At 46.6% G+C, this 24,567-nt stretch overlaps 1 protein-coding gene across 1 annotated transcript in view; it reads left to right on the top strand.

Moving 5' to 3' along the window:
- The window catches only part of LOC126534088 (N-acetylated-alpha-linked acidic dipeptidase 2-like), a 58,918-nt gene that overhangs the window by 10,063 nt on the left and 24,288 nt on the right, over positions 1–24,567 (top strand). The window contains exons 2-8 of the mRNA XM_050181308.3: positions 8,583–8,876; positions 11,089–11,245; positions 16,127–16,240; positions 18,172–18,294; positions 19,650–19,830; positions 21,910–22,000; positions 24,138–24,227. Coding sequence (XP_050037265.2) covers positions 8,583–8,876; positions 11,089–11,245; positions 16,127–16,240; positions 18,172–18,294; positions 19,650–19,830; positions 21,910–22,000; positions 24,138–24,227 — 1,050 coding nt within the window. The remainder of the gene's footprint in view (positions 1–8,582; positions 8,877–11,088; positions 11,246–16,126; positions 16,241–18,171; positions 18,295–19,649; positions 19,831–21,909; positions 22,001–24,137; positions 24,228–24,567) is intronic.

Here is a 24,567-nt window from a genome sequence, read left to right as displayed (position 1 = left end):
AGTTGCGTCGCACTGTATGTTTATCGGTATTCTCAGCGTGCGATTTCCCGCTGCTTCTTTTTTGTAATCCAGTGCATTAATTCATAACACAAACATGACCATATGCCATGCTTTTTTATAATGTGCTTCTTACCGCTCCCTTACCACTCCAGTGAACTTGCCAGTGTCTATAGCATCGACAAGTTCATAGACCAAACCGTCATGACATTAGTCGGCCAGCGGACTCGGGCGAGCGTCTCAGTGCGCGTTTTCCGAACATCGCAGACTTGGCGCCGTAGCAGAAATCGTCCTCGCGTCTGTGCTTGCTGCATACCCGAGTTGTAGCCGATGACTGTTTGCCGGTTTTATGTTTCGCAAGCCAAGCTTCACGCATCTTCTTGTCCTGCGGCTACGTGTGAATAAGGCTGACACGGGGCTCCGTTGCGTACATCCGGCATTGCGGCACCGAGCAGTAGCCTACCATGTTGCGCGTCTTCAAAGGCAGCCACTGCCTAGCTATTGTAGTGCTTTCAAGCGTTGTAAAGGAGACACTCGAAGCGGGAAAATTTCGCCACTAAATGAGGACCGCAGCGTACGAGGGAATTTAAACTCCTTTTCAGCTCGCTTCAGCGCTCCCGAAGCAGCCGACGCGGCCGCTATGTCCACGTGATCCCTAATAGCACGTCACGCCGACGGTGGCGCCAGCTTTTCCAGTGGTGGAGCTCGAGGCCAATTTCCACCGATTGCGTCGCTTTGTTCAGAAAGAAAGCGTGAGCGCGTGGCTCGCGCTCGGTGCGTTTTCTAGCGGCGGTGGCGCCGCCGCAGTCGAAGTAGCGCATGCGCAGTGGGTCCGAAGTCCACGCCAGCGCTTTGTTTCCGCGCTGGCCGCATGCCTGGTCGTGCCGGCACTCCGCTTTGATGGTCACCCTTTTCGCCACACGCTCCTCCGCTTTCCGCCTCCTGGTTGCGCTGCCCTCCTCACTGCTTGCTTCCTCGCGTCTCTCATCCCCCCCCCCCCCTACGCTGTGGTCCGCGTCCGCTTTCATCTTTCGCTGTGGTCGTTCGCTCGGTTACGCCGACGCTCGCTGCAGGAACGGGCGCCGAAGAGCTGCGCTCTAAAACACTACTGGGCGCGAGCTCCACCACTGGCAAAGCTGGCGCCACCGTCGACGTCACGTGGCATGAGTTATCACGTGGACACAGCGGCCATGTCGGCTTTCAGAAGCGCCGCGAAGCGAGCTGAAAACGAATGTTTAAAGTCCCAGCTGCACTGCGGTTTTGATTAAGTGGCGAGGCATTACAGCTTGACAACATTTGAAAGCACTATAATAGATAGTGGCTGCCTTTGGAGGCTTGCAGCGTGGTAGGCTACTACTCGGTGCCGCAGTGCCGGATGTAAGCAACGGAGCCCGTTGTCAGCCTTATTCACACGTAGCCGGACAAGACACTGAATGAAGCATGGCTCGCGAAATTTAGAAAAACCGACAGACAGCCATCGGCCACAGCTCGGGATATGCAGCAAGCACAGACGCGAGGAAAGTTCCTGCTATGGCGCCGGGACTGCGCGGTGTTCGGCGAGTAGCAGAACGCGCGCACTGAGGCGCTCGCCCGCGCCCGCTGCCCGGCTAATGTCAGGATGGTTTGGTCTATGAACTTGTTGATACGAGATACTGGCAAGTTCACTGGAATGGAGAGGGAGCGCTAAGAAGCCCATTAAAAAAAAGGCATGGCATATTGTCATGTTTGTATTATGAATTAATGCACTGTATTACGAAAAAGAAGCAGCGGGAAATCACAGGCTGAGAAGTGCGATAAACATACAGTGCGACGCAACTTGAGAAATAATATTGGAACGCCCAACAATTTAGAAAAAAATGATTGAATCGTCGCGATGGCCAATCACAGTCGCCGTAGGCGTCGAATTCTCTATTTTGAAATTATTTTTTGAACAGTTCTGATAGCGCCCAAGCAACAATGGTTGTTTGTGTACTGTCAAATGATCATATTCTGTGGCCTAAAGCTCACGGAACGGTGTGCGATAACGCGCACGCAGCGAAAGCGAAACATTGTGCGCCGATATGTATGCAGACGCGCAGCCGGTCACTGCATTGAGGCTTCATTCTGTTATGATCCATTTGGTTATGCAGACAGCCCACTATAAGAACATATTTCACATAGTTTGCTCTCAGCGTTTACCTACCTTTCACGCAAGAAGCCGGTTCGGGAGACTCCATCGCGGCGACCGCGCGCAGTGGCTTTCACTGTAGGTATTCGGTAAACAGATAGCGTCTGTGAACAATTCTGTGCTTTCGGTTTGCCCAAGATTATTATTTGGACAGTAAAAAACTTCCCCTCGTTTTGAGAGTACGCACAGAAATGTCCAGGAGGGCTGCCGCGTGGTGTTTTTATTGAACGCCGTAAGCGAAACCTGTGAGGAGCGCGCCGCGTGATCCCTCATACTACGCAAGGGCGGCGCTTCCGACAGATGGCGACTCCGTAAGTCCCCGCCCCCAATAGGTCTCTTATGTTTTATTTCAGCCGGAATGCTAAGTCTGTGGCACGGGGGATTATTTTAAAAGAAAGTGCCTCTGCAATGCCAGTAACACTGCAACGCAGTGCTCGATCTGGGTTAGTTTAAATCTGTTCAAGCGCCGACCTGGGTATCGGCGTTCTGCCGCAAGGACGTATAGCTGCAGAAAAACGCCACGTAACAAACCCAGTTCAGGTGTCGGTGATATTCACATCTGCGCGTAGCGTGAGTGAACGAAAGGACACGTTGAAAATGCGCGCTGCAACTCCCATTTTAAGGTAAGCTTTTGCTTCAGCGTTGTGCGGTATTCCGCAGTACCGAATTAACAATACACTGCCGCAGCGAATGTAGTATCGCAGCAAACAAACGATGCAAACTCCCTGCCATAGAGGTGGTATTGACCTGTACGAACCCGTGCTATTGTATTTCACAAGTAGTCGCAATCTCGCCCTGCCTTGCAGGTTTCAACGCGCGTTCTTCTTTAACGTGCACCTAAGTCTAACTACACGAGCGTGTCTGCCTTCATCGAAATGCGGCCGCCGCGGGCGGGCTTGGAACCCGTGACCTTGCGGCTAGCAACAGAACGCGATAAGCACTGAGCCGCCATGCCAAGCACGTTCGTACATTTCACCCGTTCTTTCATTTCGCACCTCGCCTTGGGCCGAATCGAAAGCCCTATTCGTGAACAGGGCACGGCATTGATTGAGTGCTGCTAGGGAGGAAGATTGCGTAAGCGTTTGTACTGGTCGTCGGAACTCGTACTACTCGTGCATCGTGACTTTCGACGTCCACATGTCGCGAGCGGGACAGCATTTCTGCAGGCACAACCGAATCGACACGTGATGTATTGCCGCATGGCTAAAGCACTTGTGCGGCCGTCGTCACCAGCAATAAATTAACTCTTGGAGTGTTTACGTGCTAAAACAGCAACCTAATTGCGAGGCATGCCGTATATAGTATACAGCACTCAGGGACAATTTCGACCACCTGGGGTTCTTTAATATGAACCCAAATGTGTCCCAGCATCGCTGTACGCCCCACTTGTTCCAAATTGTACAGGTAGTGCCGTCCTACTTGGATAAGGTCCTGCGGTAGTCTGGGTTAGCAGAAATGGGCCTGCCGTCGTCTGCGCAAAGAGTGCTTGTAACAGATGTGGTTTGTAAACACTTGGCCGGTCATGAACCTAGCGAAGGTGATTGCCGAGGTTCGAGTAATGAAAGCGTGCCAGGAGAGTTGGCCAGAAAGGGGTTCATTAAAGCCGCAGGGCACCGGCTAGACGCAACACTGAGCAGGAGTGTCATTTGGATCCGAGAAAAACGAGATTGACGCTGAAAAGCGAAGTGTAGAAAGTGATATCTTTTAATCGAGGAATTGCCACTCAAAGGGAAGTCCTACGTAGTCCGCATATTAGCGTTAGATCACTCGATGCGTCGCTCGAAGTGAATAAATTGAACAAGTATAAGCTAGAACACATATTCGGACCAGTTACTCACGCTGTTCTCGGCAACGCTAGATTTTTATTGCTACCACAAGGACTGAGACGTGAGCAAAAATGAAGCACTTTAGGTAAACGTCGTCTTATCATTCGGAAGAATGCCGTAGGACAGCTCCCGCGTCATGGACAGAAGCATCATCGTTTGCAGACCTCTTTTTGTATCTTGAATTTCGCGGGCCCAGCATTCCTGCTCATTTGCCTGGCAATCTGCCACTTCTTTACCGCATGACATTTCATAACCAAATTACAATGAAGAATTACCATTGATAACACCAAGTAATATACGTTAATTTAATTCCACGGATGATTTATCTTAGACTGCTTTACTAGGTTCACTCTGGGAAAAATTCACAGGGGGTCAATCGAATGCAATAACTTTAGAAATAATCTCTGTCTCACCAAATGACGTCTGTGGGCTGCTTCTCTATGCATGCAACGCAGCTACAAGTTCATATTCAATGGTGGCGCTCAGTTGGCCGTGTCAAATCGTTCTGTTGACGACACAAGCTTTATTTCACTACAATGCAACGTAAATGTGTCACATTAACATGTGGGGTAGTCTTCCCCGGCTGTTTCTTGCTATTCCGCTTCCGCACCGGCTGACAGGCCTCATCTTTCCACTCGAAATATAGCATACTACCTCGGGAAGGAAAGGACGTGTTTCATGCTGCAAGTTGTTATATATTTATGAGAAAGCTTTACCTCGGAGCTAGCCCTGATTTCTCCAGTCAACTAAGATTAAAACGCATAAATGCTCTCATTAGACAAACGCTCAACCAATTATATGAAAGTTCGTTGCATTGAAGCATGAAAGCGGAATTCTACCGATTACAGCAAGCAACTGTTGCATTGGGGTTCTAGAAATGTTCACAAGGATTATTAAATATCAGTAAGTTTAACATAAATATGGAAGCACAAAGCTAGATGAATCCGTAACTCTGCACCACTCTAAACTGCATCTATTATGCAGAACGTCAAGCTGACAAATTACGGTATATGTGTTAAAGCTTATGAGAAATAGTTGCAATGCTTACAATCATTTTTCAAATGAAGTCCTATTCGCAAATGAATGATTGGACAAAATAATATTTTGAGGTTTTACGTGTGATTATGAAGCACGCTTTTGTGGGGAACTCTGAATTAACTTTGACCATCTGGGCTTTAATGTGCACCCAATGCACGGTACACGGGTGTTTTTAAGCGAAGCTGTATATGGCTAGGGTTCCGTGCATTCTTGTTCTCTGTGAACACAAACTGTCATCATCAATGGCTCATACCCCCGTAAGGCAAAAAATGCAATGGCTTATAGCCCCGTAAGGCAGAGGCTACAAGCACTCAGCAAAGTGAAGTGAAGACCTTCAGTTCGGCCTAGTTGATGTTTACTGCATATCATATTGACCGCAAATAAAGACAGAGACAGGGGAAGAGAACAGAAAAAACGACATGGGCGGTAATTTTCAACTGGTTTATTCACGGCAGCCCGTGGGCATATATAGACAAATGACAGTGAAGTATACGGTGCCCTGCATTTGCCTTTTGAACGTCGCTATCGGAAATGACAAATAAAACTTTAGCGTACTAGAAGTTACAGCTTGAGTGATATTGTGAACAAACATCAGGAAGACATCGGAAGCAATGTTTTATGTAACTTGTTTGGGCAGTAACTAGCTCATGTACTGCGGTGTTGTACGAAGATTCGGGGGCCAGAGACCGCTTTTGTTATTTTGGCGGGTTGCCATGGGGTTGCCCAGATGATCTCGTTTTCTTCTTGAAACTTACTCGGATGTTCTCGTTTGAGTACCCCGATAACGGCTCTGGCTTTTGGTTCAAGGTCATTTGAAGGTCGCCGACAATAGGAGCCAAAAACATTTCATGCTTAAAATTTGATCAGTAGAGTCTATCCTCCATAAGTGAAGTGAAACAAACATCAATACTATGGCAGTAGATGCCGAGAAAGACAATCTTCTGCTCCCGTGTATTTAGATAGGTCCTGAACCAAAGCTTATTCTCTTAAGAGGAAGCTTTAGCTCGGGCTCAACTCCGATGCCGCCTATTCAGATATATGTAAAACGCAGAAACGCTGTTCTGAGATAACCACTGGGCCGATTTTAATGAAATTCCTTGCATTTGAGAAAGAACGTTCTATTCTAGTGACTGCTGAAATCAGAATATTGATTAAGGCCGGAATGTTCAAAATGAATTGTCAAAAATTGGTTGCCTCAAAAAAAAAAAATTTCACCGTCGGTTACCATACTCCGTAATGCGAAATTTGAGCGCAGTTCTAAACGTGTTTTCATTTCGCCATATATTGGCTAGCACGGACAATCTGTCTCGTGCGGCACGTTCCAAACGCAGCGAAGTGTGGTGCGCGAAGCAGCGCGTGGGGGACGCGTCGGCGCAATTAACAAGTGCTGCACCATCGCACGCATTCAGCAAGCCGCCTAGACGGCGCGCGCTGCTCTAGCGCCATCTCGTAGCCATCGTCGCCGCACTACGCTTCTCACGCTTTCGCCATGCCCTCCTCCTCCGCTTTCCTCCTCGCGTCTTTCATCCCCCGCTGCACTCCGCGTTCGCTCTTTCATTATTCATTGTGCCCATCCGTGCTGTTACGCCGACGCTCGCCCAGGAACGGGCGCCGACGTGTTGCGCTCTAAAATTGAAGCACGAAGTTTAGAAATTTGCGGCTCTGCACTAAGAATAGCTATCACAGTTCTGTAAGCTGCATCCGTTAGAGCATCCGAAGCGGAGAAACTTGATAGGTCAATTTATGTCTCACATCAATTTCTTGCATTCTTTACGAGGGCTTTACAAAAGTCTACGTATAATACACCAATGTTGTCCGCTCTAGATGTACTATTAATGCAACTTACATAATTGTGATATCGTATTTGAGCGCAGCTGTTAGGCGCCCGTTCCTTTGTTGAGCGTCGGCGTGCCTCGGCGTCTCTCGTAACTGAGCGAACGAGCACAGCGAAAGATTAAATAGTGAGCGTGTAATGCAGCGACAGATGAAAGACGGCGATAGCGAAGAGAGCTTGAGGAGGAAGGCGGAGGAGGATGATGCAGTGGAACCAAGAAGCGGAAAGTGGAGGAGGAGGGTATTGCGAAATCGGGAGAAGAAAAGCGTAGTGCTGTGCAACACGGGCTCTCTGGCGACGGTGGCTACGAGATGGCACGAGAGTAGCGTGCGTCAGAAATGTAGAAACAAAGCGCTCGCTGCATGAGCGGAGGTCTATCTGTGACGACTACTCTGAATCGTGCCCATGGGTCACCCACCCGCTGCCTCTCGCTTTCACCTGGGAGATTAGCGAGGCAATCGCGCCTCACTTCGCTTCGTTTGCAGCGTGCCGAACGAGACAGATTGTCCGCGCCAGGCAATGTATCGCGAAATGAATCATTTGGCATTGTGGTTGGCAACGACATTGCCACATTGTGTGCCTGCTGAAATATGCATAAGCCGCGCTCAAATCTCGCATTACGGAGTATCGTAATTGTCGGTCAGTTTTTTTTTAAATGTCGAGTTACAGAGTTGTAAACTTAATAGTTTTGCTAACTAAAGATATGCAATTTTTAAATTATTGAAACATTGACGGCTTAAATCAAAATTTCACTACACACAGTCACTAGGTTTAAATTTTTTTTTTTTGATGCAACAAACTTCATCAAATTTTCGGCGATGGCTGCCGAGAAAAAGAATTTCTCTTTTCGCATGTATTTAGCTAGTAACGCCCAGGGTTTTTTTTTTTTTTTTTTGCACTTAGACGAAACGGTTTAAATCTAGCGATTGTTCGTAGCGAATATTTTATTGAGGCCGTGAGTCCTCTAGTAGGAATTCTTAAAAATCGCTAATATTCAAAAAAGGGTACTGTCAAGCTCAGAACTCTGGAGCTCAGGAACGAAGAACATTATAGGACAATTCGGTAAATTTAATCAATAGTACATCTATAGCCGACAAAGATGATGTATTATACATGGCTCTCAAATAGACCACACGATCTCGCACAACCAACAGTGGTTCATACCCACAAACCCAAGTTGTCTACCAGCTTGGGCCACTAGGTGTGTGCAAGCCGCTGTCTTGCCGAGCAGACGTGGGTCATTGGCTATGCACGCCAGCAGATAACGACGTGATAACGTTACGTGCCCATTATCGGCCAATGCCCCAAGTTGGGTGTGCAAAGGTGGCCCAAGCGGTGTGTAGCCCTAAATACATATACTATAGCGGTATATAGCATCCCATCCGCAAAAGATACCTCCGCGTGTAGCGTGGTCTCTTGTAGGATAGTCATTGCAACGAAGTTCAAGATAGGATACTACGAATAGCGGCAGTTATTGCGGATTTTCCACTGAGATGCAGTGATTACGAGATATCCTGTGCCGTGACATCATTCGGCATTGTGGTTGGCAGCGAGGTTACCACTTCGTGTGTCTGCTGAAGTGCCCATAGGATTTCGTGACTCACGGATGGTATGCTGGTATGCAGCAGGTTACGCAAGCAAGCTATTCCTGACTTTCATAATCGTATTCGATGGTTTCTGCTACAATTTTAAACTCTCGTGTGATCTCATCTCTTTCCAGGAACGCTGAGGCCGGCGCAGAAATGAGGTCTCTTCAGATGAGCTCCGGCTACCCCGATGACTTCCGGTTTGGCTCCATGGTCAGCCGAAAATACTGCTGCGCTTCCGGCTTGGCCATTTCCGTCCTCGGTGTCATCTGTGGTGTCCTGCTGGGCCACTTCGCCATGCGGGGTGGCAGCAGTTCCAAGTCGGATCAACATGGGATTGCTGAAGCAGAAACAGTCGGCCAGGTTAGAACTGTTGAAGAAGACGTCATGGCATTTCTCAACAAGTACGACTATGAGGCCATGTTGCGGTGAGTCTACTACTTTCTCTCGCACTAGGTGCGACCTTCCCTGCTTCGTATAACACTGTGTAGGACGTGCTACAAAAAAAAGGCCTTCTGATTGAGCTACAGTAATCAGATTTTGAAGATTTTGTCTCTTCATCATCAAACTGATCGGGTGCTTTTAAGAAGGAAAAAAGAATGGGCTGAGTCAACTCTAATGCGTGTTTTAATGAACAATGAGGCCATTCATTTTCCTCAGGACCACTTATTCAATAGAGTGCTTAGGCGCATGGATTTTTATAAGACAAATATATTCGCTGGAGCATTGCAGCTTCTTTTATAGTTTTTTTGTGATTCAGTGGTGTAGCATGCTGTAGTCTGGCACTAATTATTTAGAACGCGTAAATGATTTACATTACCAATTATTAATTTCATTGCATTGCATAATTTCCGATGCATGAACAAGTCACGAGTTTTGAGTGCGCCAGTTGCTAAATTTAGGTTCTGGTTGTTATTGACGACCACGCTGCGTATTACTGTTTATGCCCTTAATGACCCTGCTTGTTCGCGTTAGCCTCTGAAAACAGTCAAACAGTAATGATGAAAAGCTTAGCGACAAAGAAATATTTTTCTGTCAAATATGAGCCGCAGAAACATAATTGTAAGATCCACGAGCTCTTTTAGAGCCACGAAACGACGTTTAAGCAAATCCATTAACTGTTAATGATGTCTGTGGTGGATAAACAGCCATACCGATGGCACACGCAGACACTATGGCGTCAGTCTTGCCCCTGCATTTTTAGTATGACACGTTATAGTGGAAAGTGTGATGGTGTAGTTGATGATGGTGATCCTTAAACATGGAAGTGCACCCACAACTGAGCATGTGTCAAGAATTTGATGTTTGTATATTATGCCTGTTCCTCGACCTCTTCTTTAAGTTATGCAATACAGCGGATTTTTTCTTTCTAGTTTTCTGACAGCAAACATTTCGTTGTACCTGCTGAAAATATATTGTTTTTGCAAACATTTGCAAACACATTCTCTCTTTTTTCAAATATTGATTAGGCTTGATAAGTTACTGCTGGAAGTTTCATTAAGCGACGCACCAACAGTGATAACATTTTCGGCACCATTTTCCTCAGTTGAAAGGGCTGATGGTTGAGAATATGGCATTCATATTCGATTGACATGAGTTCGAGTCCCAGTGAGGCACTGCAAATTTGTTCGCTTCCCCTAGACGTGTGTACAATTGAAATGACGATCCGCTTACCGACTGGCCGACTCACAACACTATAAACCGCAGAAATTGTCCCCTGTGTTCTTCAGAAGATAAGAGAGTTTGCCACATAGCAACTGACATTTTACAACACAGCGTCTTGGTTCCGTAGCTTTTGTTTTTCAGCCCGATTTACTGGCTCGACAGCCATCGAATCGTCGTGCGGTCTTGAACATTGACCTAGAACTATGTCACAGGCATGACTTTAAAGATATGCCAAACCTAAATAGTGAGTCAAGTTGTTTGCTAAAGTTCGGTTCCGCTATATCAAAACGCCAACAGCTATCCGTAAGAGAAAGCTTAAGTTAGCCTGAAAAGACGCAATAAAATATATATATATATATATATATATATATATATATATATATATATATATATATATATATATATATATATATATATATAATGTTGTCGCTGTCCCGGAGTTCTTCCACCAGCCCTCCGTGAAGTCATGGACTTTGACGGTAATTTCTCGGGTCTATAGATGATTTCTTATGATTAAAAATGCATGACATTGTATTTTTAAATAGCCAGGGACTCAACTTTGCGATTTGGCAGAAATTTTCTTTGCTAAAACAAGCTAAAGAGAAGAAAATACCTTGCAAATCGTGACGTCGCACGCACTGGCGTGACGGCGTTGAGGTTTTAGCGCGAAAATTAAAGTGCGTAGTTCCCTAATTGGCCTTCGTTTTATGCTCTCTCTCTCTCTTTCCACCAAATGAAAAAAAATGGAATTCCACGACATAAATGACCTATCAAAACAGATTTGGTGTTTTTCTTTATGGTCAGTTTAAACGCCCTGCTGTGCCATGCAGCAGAGATAAAAGAGGAGCCCACCTTCGACATTTCTATAGCTCATTTATTTTGGGCGTTCTTGCCCGGCATCAGGGAAGGCATCAGGGATCCCTGATGCCTTCTTTTGCACACTAAGTACAAGACTGTGACGTACGTCGCCCGCAGGAGATTCGTCGAAATGCCCAAGCTGGGCGGTACAGAAGGTGATCGCACTTCTGCCGAATACGTGGCGAAGATGTGGGAAGCCCACGGGCTCGAAGACGTGCACCTGACCCCTTACAAGGCGTACTTCTCTCACCCGGACCCGGATCGACACAGCCAGGTATATGGCTCAGACTCGTGTTCTCCACATGAGTATTTAAGGGTCCATTAAGCCTTGCCGAGGCCTTAAATGAGCAACAGTAGCAAGTGTGTATACTCACAAGTAATAGAGAGCTTTAGAATAGGGGCCCCAATAGTTCGGGGCCCCAAAGAGCTTTGCGGGTGTTAGCGTTGAAGCACGCAGGAGTGAAGAGCTTTAGAGTAGGGCTTTGCGTTTGCGGATAGCGTCTTGAGCTGACAGCGCCACTACGGCGTCGAAAAAAAAGCTATTAGAAGCAATTAAATAAAATATACCATTTTATGGTAGAAATAGTAATTTTGACTTGCGTGTATTGGCATTTAATTACAATTTAGAGGTTATTCTGTAAGCAGCAAACAATTAGTTGCACTTAGTTTTGAGCAAACCAAATTTACGTGCCTTCACCAGCCAAGCTTAGCCGTGTTATGCCTACGAGCCATAAAATCCACAACCGAATTCGGAATCGCCGGCGTCTAATGAATCAATCATCATAACACTCGCTAGTTAAGAGAAAGCGATAACCGCAGTCACTTCTCCGAGCTTGCGAACTTCACGTGTTACCACGAATCGAACCCAGTTTGGTGCTAGGTTAGAGGCCTCGCTTCGATGGGTGCCGCCATGTTTGCTGACGCAAAGCTTTTGGGGCCGCTATTTGAGCTCCCTCTAAATCGGTGAAGTAGCGTTCCCAATGCAAAACCGAAACGCAGTTTGCGTCTCGTGCATGCGCAGTGGCTTCGACGCTATTTTTTTTAACCGGATTCCATGGGGGAATGGTCCGATTTCATTAAAGCAGCACAAGGGCGGGCATCTAAAAAGATTACACGGACGGTCGAAATACCGGCGGTGGACAGCCACCTCCTAAGCTTGTGGGAATGCAGGCGTAAGCTGCTAAAAAGGTGGCGAAAACAACGCTTGAACAAAAACCTTCTGCGCAGGATCGCAGCCCTAGCAGAGGAAGCAAATCATTATGCCAGTAAATTGGCAACTGAGGGCTGGATCCAGTTTTGCAGTTCGCTACAGGACACACTGAGCACCGCAAAAACTTGGGCCATCCTGAGGAATATCCTGGAGCCGGAAAAGTCGAAAACCGGCACCAGCAGAACATTGCAAAGGATCGAGGAGGAATTTCCAGGCACGAATGAAGCATTAATAGAGGATCTCAACGAAAGATATGTCGGAGGGAGCGCGATACAGACAACAGGCCAAATTAATTATACGGGCGTCCAAAATGCGAAGCTAGACGCCCCAATATCCACGGAAGAGGTTTTTGCGGCAGCCCAGGCGGCCAAGAAGAATACAGCCCCTGGCGCCGATCAGATTACCAACGCTATGATTAGAAACCTTAACGATAAAGTCATAGAAGCTATCACTAGGCAATTTAATGAAAACTATTGGCTTAAGGGAGAGATCCCCGAAGAGTGGAAAACTGCAACAATTATTACAATACCAAAACCCGGAAAGAAGCCATCCTTGCAGGCGCTCAGACCCATTTCACTGACGTCTTGCATGGGAAAGCTCTTCGAACGGGTCATACACACTAGGCTTAAAAATTTCATTGAAGACATGGGTTTGTTCCCGGCCACCATGTTGGGCTTCCGCAACGGCCTCTCGACACAAGACGCATTTCTCTTGTTACAGGAAGAGGTACTTAAAGGCGTACTCAAGGGTGGGGAGCACCTATTGTTAGCTCTCGACCTGAAGGGCGCCTATGACAATATATCACATGAATGTATACTTTCCGAGCTTAATATAATTGGCTGCGGAGAAAATGTCTTCAATTACATTAGAGCATTCCTCACGGGGAGGAAGGCTACGATAGGAATATCGCATGTCAAATCCGATCCGTTTCAAATGCCCAACAAACGTACGCCTCAAGGAGCGATCATGTCTCCTCTACTTTTTAACATCGCCATATGTAGACTTGCGCGGACCCTAGAGGGTGTCCCGCTACTGGGTTATACTATTTACGCGGACGACATCACTCTTTGGGCTACGCGCGGGTCTCTAGCAGACCCTCCAAGAGGCGGCCACTGCAGTTGAAAACTTTGCCAGGGCCAGCGGTCTCAGCTGTGCTCCCGAAAAATCGGAGATAATACGCATCCACGGGAAACGATATAAAAGTAATGGGAACATAGAAATTGAAATCGAAAATCAGCAAATCAAAGAGGTCACTGTTGCTCGGATCTTGGGATTTTGAGTCAGAGCAACGGCAGGGCCAGCCACACCATCAATTTACTAAAGTCGGCAACAAAACAAGTGGCAAGGATGATTCAAAGAATCACCTTCCACAAACAAGGCATGAGGGAAAGCGACACTGTCCGTTTAGTACAGGCGCTCGTTATCAGCAAACTAACATACAGCCTCCCTTTTCACACACTCAACAAGAGTGAGGAGGAGCTGGTTGACACAATTATCAGAGGCGCCTACAAGGTGGCCTTGCACTTACCGGTAGGCACCCCGACAGACAAGCTCCTTGGCCTTGGTGTATACAACACATACTCCGAGCTCAAGGCCGCAACTTTAATCTCACAAAGAAGCCGACTTAGCCAGACGAGATCGGGCAGAGAGATCCTGATGAGGGCGGGTATTCCACCACACCCCCAAAACTTGGACGAGGTACTGGTGGATATTCCCGGTCCCGTCCGAAGCAGGATCTCGGTCGCTCCTGTCCCGAGAAGTATGCACAAAGACAGAAACAAAAAGCGAAGAGAAGAGAGGGTGAAATGGCTAGGCAAACTTGTCAGGAATAATGAGAACACCGTTTATGTTGATGCCTCTAACTACAACTGGAAGCGTGCAGTAGTCACTGTCATAGGCAATGACAAGACTAGCCTAATCTCAAGCGCCTCCCTGATCACGTCCTCTATTTCCAAGGCAGAATGTTTCGCCATCGCCTTGGCAATCAAGGACCGGGAACGGACGGGGCCGTCGTACAACACCATCATCTCGGACTCTCAGGAGGCGTGCCGCTTCTTTATGAACGGCCGTCTCCCTTTCAAGGTTAGCCACCTCCTGGGAAAGGAACTCAAGAATACATACAGACTGGTCTGGTGTCCGGGACACGCAGACCTGGAGGGGAATGAGAGGGCTGATGCTCTAGCTCGAGAGCTCACGAACCGAGCGGAGCAACCATCGCCCTCCCATTCAAAACCCGTTACTTCACAGGAAAGCCGTCGCGAGGAGGAGGATAACGATCCTGCACGTATGGCACCACGCGATATTCTTGCTCACCAGCGCGGCATGCGGCAAAAATACGGCGCCCCTCACACATCTTTGCAAGGGGAAGACGCAATAGATCTCCGCAGGATTCAAACGGGGGTCTACCCAAATTTATTAAGATTGAGCAAATTTTTCCCAACGATGTACGGGCGTGCCTGTCCGTGGTGTAGCGACTCACCACCGTCTTTGTACCACATCTCATGTGGATGCCAAAATAGACCGCCAAATTTAAATGCCTACTTAGTTAGGTTTAATCTAACCAACACACTGGAGAAATGGGAGGCACAACTCGCCAGCTCAGACCCGAAGGTGCAGAAGGCTCTTCTTGGTCACGTTCGGCTAGCGGCAGAAGCCAGTGGAGCCCTGGACTTGGGGCACCACCCATCAAGCTCCTAATCCCCTATCCCCATTTCCCCAATTCAATAAAGGTATTCTCTCTCTCTTTGGGGCCCGAAAATGTTTGGGGCCCCTATTCTAAAATTCTCTAATGAGGGTAATTAGTTAAGGGCTATGTTCATTCACTCGAGGCTCGGGAGCCTCGATAATCATTTCTCCTGTCGAAGCACCCTAGTCAAGGCACTGCGGTGGGCGTCCATTTTAGTGAGAGAGAGGTTCGATCCACGAACGATTTGATTGCTTGCCAAGCGGGACATACCTCGTCCTCGACCATCCTCAATTTCATTTAAAGCGAGCTTCAACTCGGAGCCGTCTCTTATGTGCGAATTCATGTGAAACGACAGGTGCGCTTCTGTTAAGCCTGCAGTCTAACCGTTTCTAGCCATCTGTTTGCGTAAATAAAAATTAAGCAGAATTTTATTAATTCGGGGCACAACATTTTATGCAGAACTTCACTTAACGTCCTCAGTTGTCTTATATAGTGCACGAAATAATCGGCAATATGCTTTAAACATTTCGAACGGCAAAATGTGCTCGAGTCCCAAAATCCGCGAAACACGTACATTAAATTTATGTAAGTTGCACACAATATAGCCTTTAAAACTGGCAGATACGACCTTATAGATCCCGCTTTACACCACGATATCATTCCTAAATTATACCTTGGGAAATGTTAATTAGTCGATGTGGTAGTTGAGGCACGTGAGCAGCCTGCAGTGCGAGATACCTCGGTCGAATCCGGAAAACTCCGGTTCGAATCAGATTAACATGGCCAAGCCGTTCGATTTAATTTTAAAGTGTTTGTAGGGTCCACGCTTTCTGCACAGGAATTGCAAATACGAGGTTATTCTGCAAAAACTTGTGTCGGTGGCCTTCATCCATGGAATGTTGTCGAAATAAACTGCGCTGCGCATGCTGCAGGTTCAGAATTGTTCCTGGTTTCCTGATCATAACAAAGTAGCGTCGCACGTTTATTGACTTACCGTACATTTATTTCTTATTCATTTTTTTATTTTCATTTGCTGATTAAAATATCGCGGTTTAAGCTCAGGTTTGTTCAAAAAGACTAGGGTTCAATGTTTCTTTATACTGTTCTGTAACACTGCACCGCATCTGAGGACTTGCTTCGAGCGATTATTCCTATTGTATCTAAGCAGCAACTAGGCGTTGGGTTGCCCTTTTGCAATAAATGTTTCTACTTGGTTCTTTTAGCATGTGCGAAGTGGCAATAATGTTGTTTCTTTTCAGATATCCATCACTGACAGTGAGGGAAAGGTCGTGTATTCGGTGACAAGGCAGAAGACTGGCTCCATAGAGCCCTACCTAGCATATTCTGCCACTACCGGCAGTACACCTGTTGTGGTAAGCACGAGCCGTTTGAAATCGGAGTCGCCGTTTATTATCAAAATGCGGTTTATGCGCCCATCACTTTGTGACGTAACTTATGCGTGTAACGTTAATGCCTGTAGGTATGTTTTCATGTGAAAGAGAAACCGCGCTGTTACTCACAAATGTACTTTCATCAGCTTTAGCTTAGCAGCAGTGATTCAGAGCCATGCATGGGAGAACAAAAATGAATGGATGGCGCTAACAGCCAACCATTTGAAGCTATAACCATCGGTCAAGCAGAACTTCATGGACATTAACGCATACGTTAAATGTGAGGCGGTCTTGAAGTGAAATATGGGGGCCCACCGCTGCCGCTCCATCGGTGTTCCGTCGGCTTGTCCTATAAAGACAGCTGCGCATTGAACAAGGAGCCTCCCTACTCGAGCTTTCTTGGTTTTAAAAGGTGATCACCGTTATGAATTTACGAACTGTGGATATGTTTAGCCCGTAAATTTTGAGACTGTGCTGATCACTTGTTTTCTTTTCCTTACGTCTATTTGTTGCTCAAGTAAATGCGTTTGATCACTAACCGGTTCCACATTGAAGCGCAAGTTATATGGGCAGCAAGCAGCAAGCTTCATCGCTCATAGGCGAGTGATTCGCACTGCGAGAGGATTCGCATGTTCCGCGGGTCGTTTAGGATACATGTTGTACCGTGTACCGTGGCGTACTTGCTCCATCTTCGGGGCACATATGTTTAGCAGGAAATTTAAGGATGCTTCGAGCCATTTCCAACCTACCAAAGCTCCGGAGTCGGATATGATACGCTTATAAAAGCGCCGGCGTGTGACTGGTCTTGTGATGTTTTGATGCATGATTACCGCTTTTGTGCTGATTCTGGGCTCCATTAGTGTTTCAAGCCCCATACATACGAATGGCGGAAATTGACATACTGAATTTCACGGGTGATTAAGTTGATAATCTAAGGAACGTACGGATTAGCAGCACGTTTGTAATCAAAATAATACAGTGTAACCAAAATCAACAGAAGACCTCGTTTACACTTCTAATAATTTCTGCGCTTCGAACAGTAATTTTTTACACAACTTTCCAAAAATTGGCCACATATGTGAAATTTGACTTTCGTGATAATTCACGGTGCGTATATAGAGCTTCACGAAATATTTTTTTTTTTTCCTGCGCAGAATCTGACGGTTGCGCGTCGGCGTCCTTGTGACGTCACGCTTTAGAGCCTGTGACCTGCTCTGCGAACGCTCGATACAATATACGCGTGTGCAGCAACTACCGCCACAATTCGACGTGGAGCAGCTCGTTTCGCACTTCTAAAACAGTGCCAAAACTGAGATGAGTGATAGGAGAAAAAGCGATAGAGCAATATTTTCGCTCTTTTTTTAGGAGATGCGTTTACACAGAATCGCCCAACCTTCTGTCTTATCTGCCGCAGGCATTTCTGTACTTAAGAAATTGGAGCGCTCGCACTAGAATGTCGCTCCAGATAGACAAACGGAAAACAGGTTAGAGTACGCTTCTTGTGTACGGAAAACCTGTTAGCTTTAATGTTGCGGAGCGCTTTTGCTAGAAGAAATGTTTAAGTTTGCTTTTCTGGGAAAAGCCTCGTGGTGATAGGTACTCTTGTAAACGTTGAAGGTATCATGGACCAACATATGGGGCAAACCTCAATGATCGAATTTAACGATTATTTCCCATGGGATGACGCGTAGGTTTGAAACTCCGAAAAATGATAACTTGCGGTAATGCTTCTGGTACCTTCTTGCTTTTCTCAATACCTCGGGACAAATAATGTCATTTTCTGCGGTTTCAAAAATCTAGTCTTCTCTGGATGACCGTAAATGCGCACTTATACTTTGTTTGGTCTTAGCGTCAACATTCTACCTAAAATTAAGACCGTACTGTTGAGTGACTTTTTTTGTTCTTCCGCACAGGCGGAGGTCGTCTACGCCAATTATGGGCGACCGGAAGACTTCGCTTACCTGCGCGAGACCAGCATCAATGTCACCGGAAAGATCGTTGTCATCCGCTTTGGTCGCGTGTTTCGGGGAAACAAGGTAAGCAAAGCCCGTGCCTGTACTCGCTGTTTCGTGTGCCGTACTCGCGGATAGCGGAACAAATCCTCGCGGCGTCGTCCAACCGAAAGGCCAAAGTGAATGTGGATACCAACTGTTCTGTTTATTGTAATAGTGCGATGCAGAAAGCTGTAATCTGTAATCTGCAGTTTCCACTTTGCATTAATAGAACGTTTTAACCCGTCCGCGTTCTTTTTTTTTTTCCCCGTTTACGAAATACCACAACACCAGATGACGGCACTGCTGTTAGCGATATTTTTTGACACTGTGTTCAACCACACCATCTCAGAAACATTTTTGTGCTACATGGACGTCCTCGTCTAAAGTGTGAAATAAGACTTGGAATACGTCAGTGACAGTTGCAATGCCTTTATGCCGAACAGTTAAACGGGAACATAGCCGTCGGAAGTTTTGTTCGGGCTTCTTTAGTTGCTCCTATCCGCGATAGTTGCTCCTATCGGCCTCCTATCCACGATTCAACTAAATCCAAGAAGTTGATCCGCAGCCTCCAAAACGTGGCCTCCGAGATTGCAAAGACCCACCTTGGGTGCGCTCTTGAGATCTGAGAGGCCGGTTAAACTGAGCGTCGGGAAGAGCGCCACCATCGATTCGCGTTCCAGATATTTTGGTATTTTTAAACCGGAACTGGTCATGGACACAGTGTCGTTCTTATTTCTCATTCTTGTACTCCCACTGGAATTCGCTACGTAAGACGCTATCAGAGAGTTTTAGCCTTCCGCTATACGGCTCTGTCGTTGCCACTACCGACGCCGCTTCGTGCCAACCTTGCGCGTGCGAGCCGAGCTTCTCACCTTGGCTAGGACGTGCGTAGCTACCAGGTGAAATACCCGTGCTCGTGTAGTAGCTGTACCCGTTACGGTTATCGAAGAAGCTTCGAATCATAATTTTCGGACTGTACTCCCGTATAAGCCCGGATATTAAATTTCAAGCGCCAATGGAGTCACATTTTTCAGAGCAATGCAAAGAATGCACGTTTTCGTCCAGTCATAGCAGTAGTCGTACTGTCGTAGACTTCGTATTTCTGAGGCTTTATTTTTCTTTATTCAAGTTCATCGCATACAGATATAGGCGAACTTTCCAAATATTCCCGACAGAAGAAACTGGGACTTCTTTGGATAGATTGTAGGGGCGAAAAATATTTCACCATTTTTTTTTCTCACGTAACAGGCCAGCTCTACTTTTCAGGAGTAATCTTGCAAGCAAATAAATAAAGAAGCACTATTACACGAGTGCGTCCGAAATAACCGTTTTTCATGATTATTATTCACCGCTAATAATAATCCATTCTGCACTAAACTAACAACTTATTCTACCAGGTGAAAGAAGCGGAAAAGCAAGGTGCCTCGGCGGTCATCCTCTACCCTGATCCGGCAGACTACGCCCTCCAGCCTCAACGACCTTTCCCGGAGTCGATGTCTCTACCGGCGTCAGCAGTCGCCTCTGGAACGCTCTCCCTCGTTAACGGAGACCCACTGACGCCCGTTTACCCAGCTACAGGTTAGTGTGTACGAGGAAGTGACTCAACAGTATAGATACTTCCAGACACGCATTTCCAGATTTTCGTGGCCGAATTTATTGGGAGAACGTACGCTTTGTTTCTGCCGATTTTCCTTATGGGTTAATGCACACTTGTTCTTTTGTGTCCTCGTGTCGAAAACTGACCACGCCTTCTTTTTCACAGAGTTACTTAGTGCATTGTGATGCGTATTTAGTGCTCTAGGTTTTTATCTTTAACGTATATGTTTGTCACAGCCATATAAACGATGTTACTTTGGGGATTCTACCATTCTACAACTTGCGCAAAAATGCTTGCTTCGTTTTTGCATAATGCACGCCAATTATTCACATTCGCTACAATGATCCCACCTGTGAAAAAAAAAACATTTACGTTAAATAGGGAAAATGGCATCCAAGTGTCTGTCGTCGTCAAGCCAATTCTATACTTGGTCACCATGATTAAGTGCAATGCTTTTCTTTCGTAAGGCTGCCTCTCAGCGCTCATCGCCTGCAGGTATCTTCGGAACGGGTGTACCTTCGTGAGTTAACGCCGTTTTCAATGAATTATCATTTCGTGCACATGGTTCGCTTAATTATCGTGCTGCTTCTCGCATCTGTGTTTCATCAGTCACTTGAGTGCTTCTTGACTGCTGCCTCGTCTGACATTTCTGTCAATCCTTCAAAGCGCTCTCACCCAATCGTCTCGTGGAACACAAAAAAAGAAAGATAGATAAATACCGCAATTTTTACGTGCACACTTCACGGGCGCTATAATGTGAAGCTATTCCAATCTGTTTCTCTTCCGTTTCTGCCACTAGCCCTTCACGATTGGTCAAAAATATTTATGGCACCCCCACTCCGCCTGTCTGTCACGCGAGGTCACGAGAACCGCGAGAACTCCGCATCTGATGTTACGTGGACACACTGATTATGTATAATCAGGCTGAACAAAAGAATACAGTTATTTACGATCTTACGCCTTTTCCACCATAAGCCTTACGCTATTGGTCAAACATTTTCGGGCTGCGTTCACTTCGCCTGTCTGTCACGCCTCGTCAAAAAACCTCTCAAATTCACTCCATCAAAGTGACGTGTGCAGATTAAAGATGCACTACTATGCCGAACAAAACTGATTTTTCTTTTAGAATAGCAGGACGCTGCCCCGTTCAGAAAGGTATAAAGGTTGGCTGTCCACCGATTGCTCTGACACTGGCTAAACGGAGCTGCCGGGGAGAATGAGTCTCGCTACGTATAATAAAAATTTGGGGTCGCAGTTTAACGCCACTGTTGAGCCTTTTCGGCACGCGCACGTCACCACGTTGCCAACTCTTCTTCGCTGAGGATGCTTTAGCGGTATTTTTAACCTTCCTTGTTGCACGTCGCCGCGATTTTCGACCAGCCAACGCAAGCTAAGCAAAGGGAAGCGGACCAAACGCAGACGAGGGCACCGCCCTCCTCGCCCGGTTATCTAGTTTCACTGTACTAGCTCGGACTCGCCCAAACGCTCCCCACTTGCGCGCGTTCCTCGCCTCTTGTCAGCCAATTAGATAAGAAAACACTGTCAAGGTAGGCAATGCTATTTGCTTCCAAAGCAAACAAAAGTGACGTCTTACAAACAAGGAGAGCGTTTGATTGGGCTGTTCAAACGACGCTGCGGGTCACAGCCAGATGTTTACGTCGGCGGATACGTAAATTTGACGTCAGGAAATTGCAATGAAGTTCAAATGCGTTCAAATGCGGTAGATTGACGTTATACGGCGCCGCATAAAGTACACTCGGTGCTGAAGAACATTGATCGGCGCAACGCGTGGTGCACTCAGTGTCGTTGTTTAGTGCTTATCTGTCCTGCCCTCAAGGCAAACCATAATTATTTCTGACCGATTGAGTAACTGGTCTTGGGAGGTGTTTCTTAATATATTGATCCCAGTAAGACAAGGGTGCGAATGTATTTTAGCCTGGACGGATGTCGGGAATTCCGAGAACAATAACGTTAAGTGACCTTTGGCGAGTGCGCGCAACACCGCCATCGCATTAGCCATTTCTCCCTCGGCCAACCTGTACCTTCTCCAATCTGTCAAGAGGACGCTTTCAGAATACCTCTGAGGGAGGCAAACCTTCCTGGCATCCCGGCCTTCACAGCATCCTTCGAGGAAGCGGCCCAGATACTGAGGTAGGACATGTGCTATTTGCTTGACGTTGGTGTAACCTTGGCTCGGGCTATCCGTTCAACTTACACTTGACTATGAGCAGTCTAGAACACCCGGCCTAGCTCCCTCTTTCGTCGTCAACAACCCCCGTTCAACGCGATTTGAACAGAAATTGTTTGTCTTAAAAATAGAGCATTGCAATGTGTTCTTCGGTGTGCTTTAATACATCGCCTTATTTCATTTTTATTCTCGTTATTAGGAACAAAATAAATGGAACCTAAATATTTGTTAATTGCAGCATCGTTTTAGCCGAAGGAAAGGATTCTAATTGAAGCGCTTAAAAAGAGTTACTAACACAGCACTGCAGTAATGATTTACAAGAAATTGTAGACGGTTTGCCGAAGTTGCACGGGCGTATATATTTAGTTGGTTATGAGGTAAAAAAGCACTGGAAATGAACGCTGGTGACTGGACATCATTTCTCGGCGTAGGAGTGAAAGGGCCGTAAATCGGTTGTATTATATAGAAAACACAGTTGATGGCAGGGACACTGTAACGTGAGCTCCAAATTGTCCCTTAGCCCTGAGCACCAAAAATTGACACAATTTAACTTGACTAATCAGCTAGCTAATCGTACTTTAAAAAATACTCCGGTTAACACACCGTAGCCCCTGTCGTATACATCCATGTGACAAGCGCGCAGGTTAGATAAAGCTAGCAAAGCTTGCCATTTACCTTTAACAATTGCATTTCTTATTCCGTGTTTTAGAAGCGTACTCTGAACAGCTACGTTCAAGTGCTGGCGCTCTTTTTCTCGTTGAGCTTACCCAGCTACATTTCAAACATGCGTATCTACACTGTCGACGAAAATGAACCCACTTGGGGGTTTTTAACAGGTGATCTTCCCTAAAACCTCCCTATCCTTGAATGTTTACTCCGATGTATGGGAGCAATACAGCGGCCTTCCCTCGTTTCACTCCGTTGGGTAGCTGTGGGAGGATTAAGGCGACATTACGCGATTCTACACCGCTTCAAAATCTTGTTCTCCTGCGAACACTCTGCACAGGGAGTTTTAAAAAACTCCCTCCGCCCGAAACAGGTTGGTCACGTGGCGCTTCCCATCAGGCTGTACGCCGCGCGAGAGACAGGCCGCGTTCAGCGGAGCCGGCAGTGCTCATGGCTAACGGTTTGTTTACATCTGTGAAGGGTCGTTCCGTAACAGCTTTCCGTCAATTTGTTTTCGGTATTTCCTTCCGGAAAGTGCTATATATAGGTGTGCCTGAAGCTCACTGTATCTCAGCTTCAAGTACGTTAGCTGTGATCACTTTGCTGACAACTATGAGTGCAAGGCAACGTTTTCAAGTGCGGAAAAAGGCTTAGGTATACCTCGAAGCTGCTCTATGACTCGTCATGTCGGCGCAGGTTTCTGACGGTGTTTTCGCGCTGCGTGACACTCAAGAAGGCGCGGTACACGCTTATGGCGTAGGAAACATTAGAAAACTTTGTTGCGGTAATTTTGATATGAAGGCTATATAGCACTTATAGGAATGCTTTCAACTCGCTTTACAAATGTTACTTAGTAAGCCTGTAGTGCGATTGCAAAACTCTACACATCGTTCTTCGTGGCCGCCTTTTGTGTAAGAAATAGCAAGGAAATTGCAGACAACGGGCATTTATAAAGTTTCTGTGTCGTAAATGATCACGCACCTAGAAAATACGATGGTAAAATCACTTCCGCGGAAGCCCGACAGGCGGAGGAAGATTTATGAAAGGAAAAATTGTCGTTCACCTGCCTTTTGCACGAAGCAGCAAAAGAAAGCCATACCGGCTTTCTAGATACAAAGCTTCGTAGTTGAAGAAAAATTCTTCCTGGTCCAGCGATCGAACTCTGAACCAACGCCCTTCTTGGACGATCGCTCTACCATTGGTCGCTCAAACAAATTTTCTACAACTGTGAGGTTTTCTTTCTTGGGAAGCCACGCGGGTTTTCATTGTAACTCTATGCCGGAGTCTGTGGATTACAGTTTTCTTTTTCACAAAATACGATAATGATAACTCAATTACGGTTACGCCCCGCTATGAGAGAATCTGTTGCTAACTGGCGTTCACTGCCCATCCCCGTGTTCCTGCTTTTTCTATTTCTACTCTATTTCTCTTCAGACGCCTGGCGGGCCCTCCGTCGCCCGAACAGTGGACGGGCGACTTGAACATTGGCACCTACCGCCTTGGGCCAGGTTTTACTGATGCCAAGTGAGTTTACGACTCTGCGATTGATCGACTGCTCCATTTAAGATATTGGGAATGTTGGTAACTATTCTATCACTGGCTTCTGCACAACGTTGAGTTCTCGTACGGAGGAAAGCATAACGTGAGGTCAAGTGAATCCTTGCAGCTATGGAGCATGAGTGCGTTACGAAAAAACGGCGTTTCTGAAGTGCAACACATACGTTTACAATGCTCAGCGATTGCTTCGGCGTGACGACCGGAGCTTCTTGCTCCGGCGGTGAACGCTGGGTGATCCCTGAGGCGCCGAATGCAGTCACAATGCGTCACAGAGGCTCTCGCTTTCATGCGATACAGAAATGCATCA

Source organism: Dermacentor andersoni, chromosome 7 (assembly GCF_023375885.2).
Source record: "Dermacentor andersoni chromosome 7, qqDerAnde1_hic_scaffold, whole genome shotgun sequence".
In the NCBI taxonomy this organism is placed as follows: Eukaryota; Metazoa; Arthropoda; class Arachnida; order Ixodida; family Ixodidae; genus Dermacentor; species Dermacentor andersoni.
This window is presented reverse-complemented; position numbering and strand designations above follow the sequence as displayed.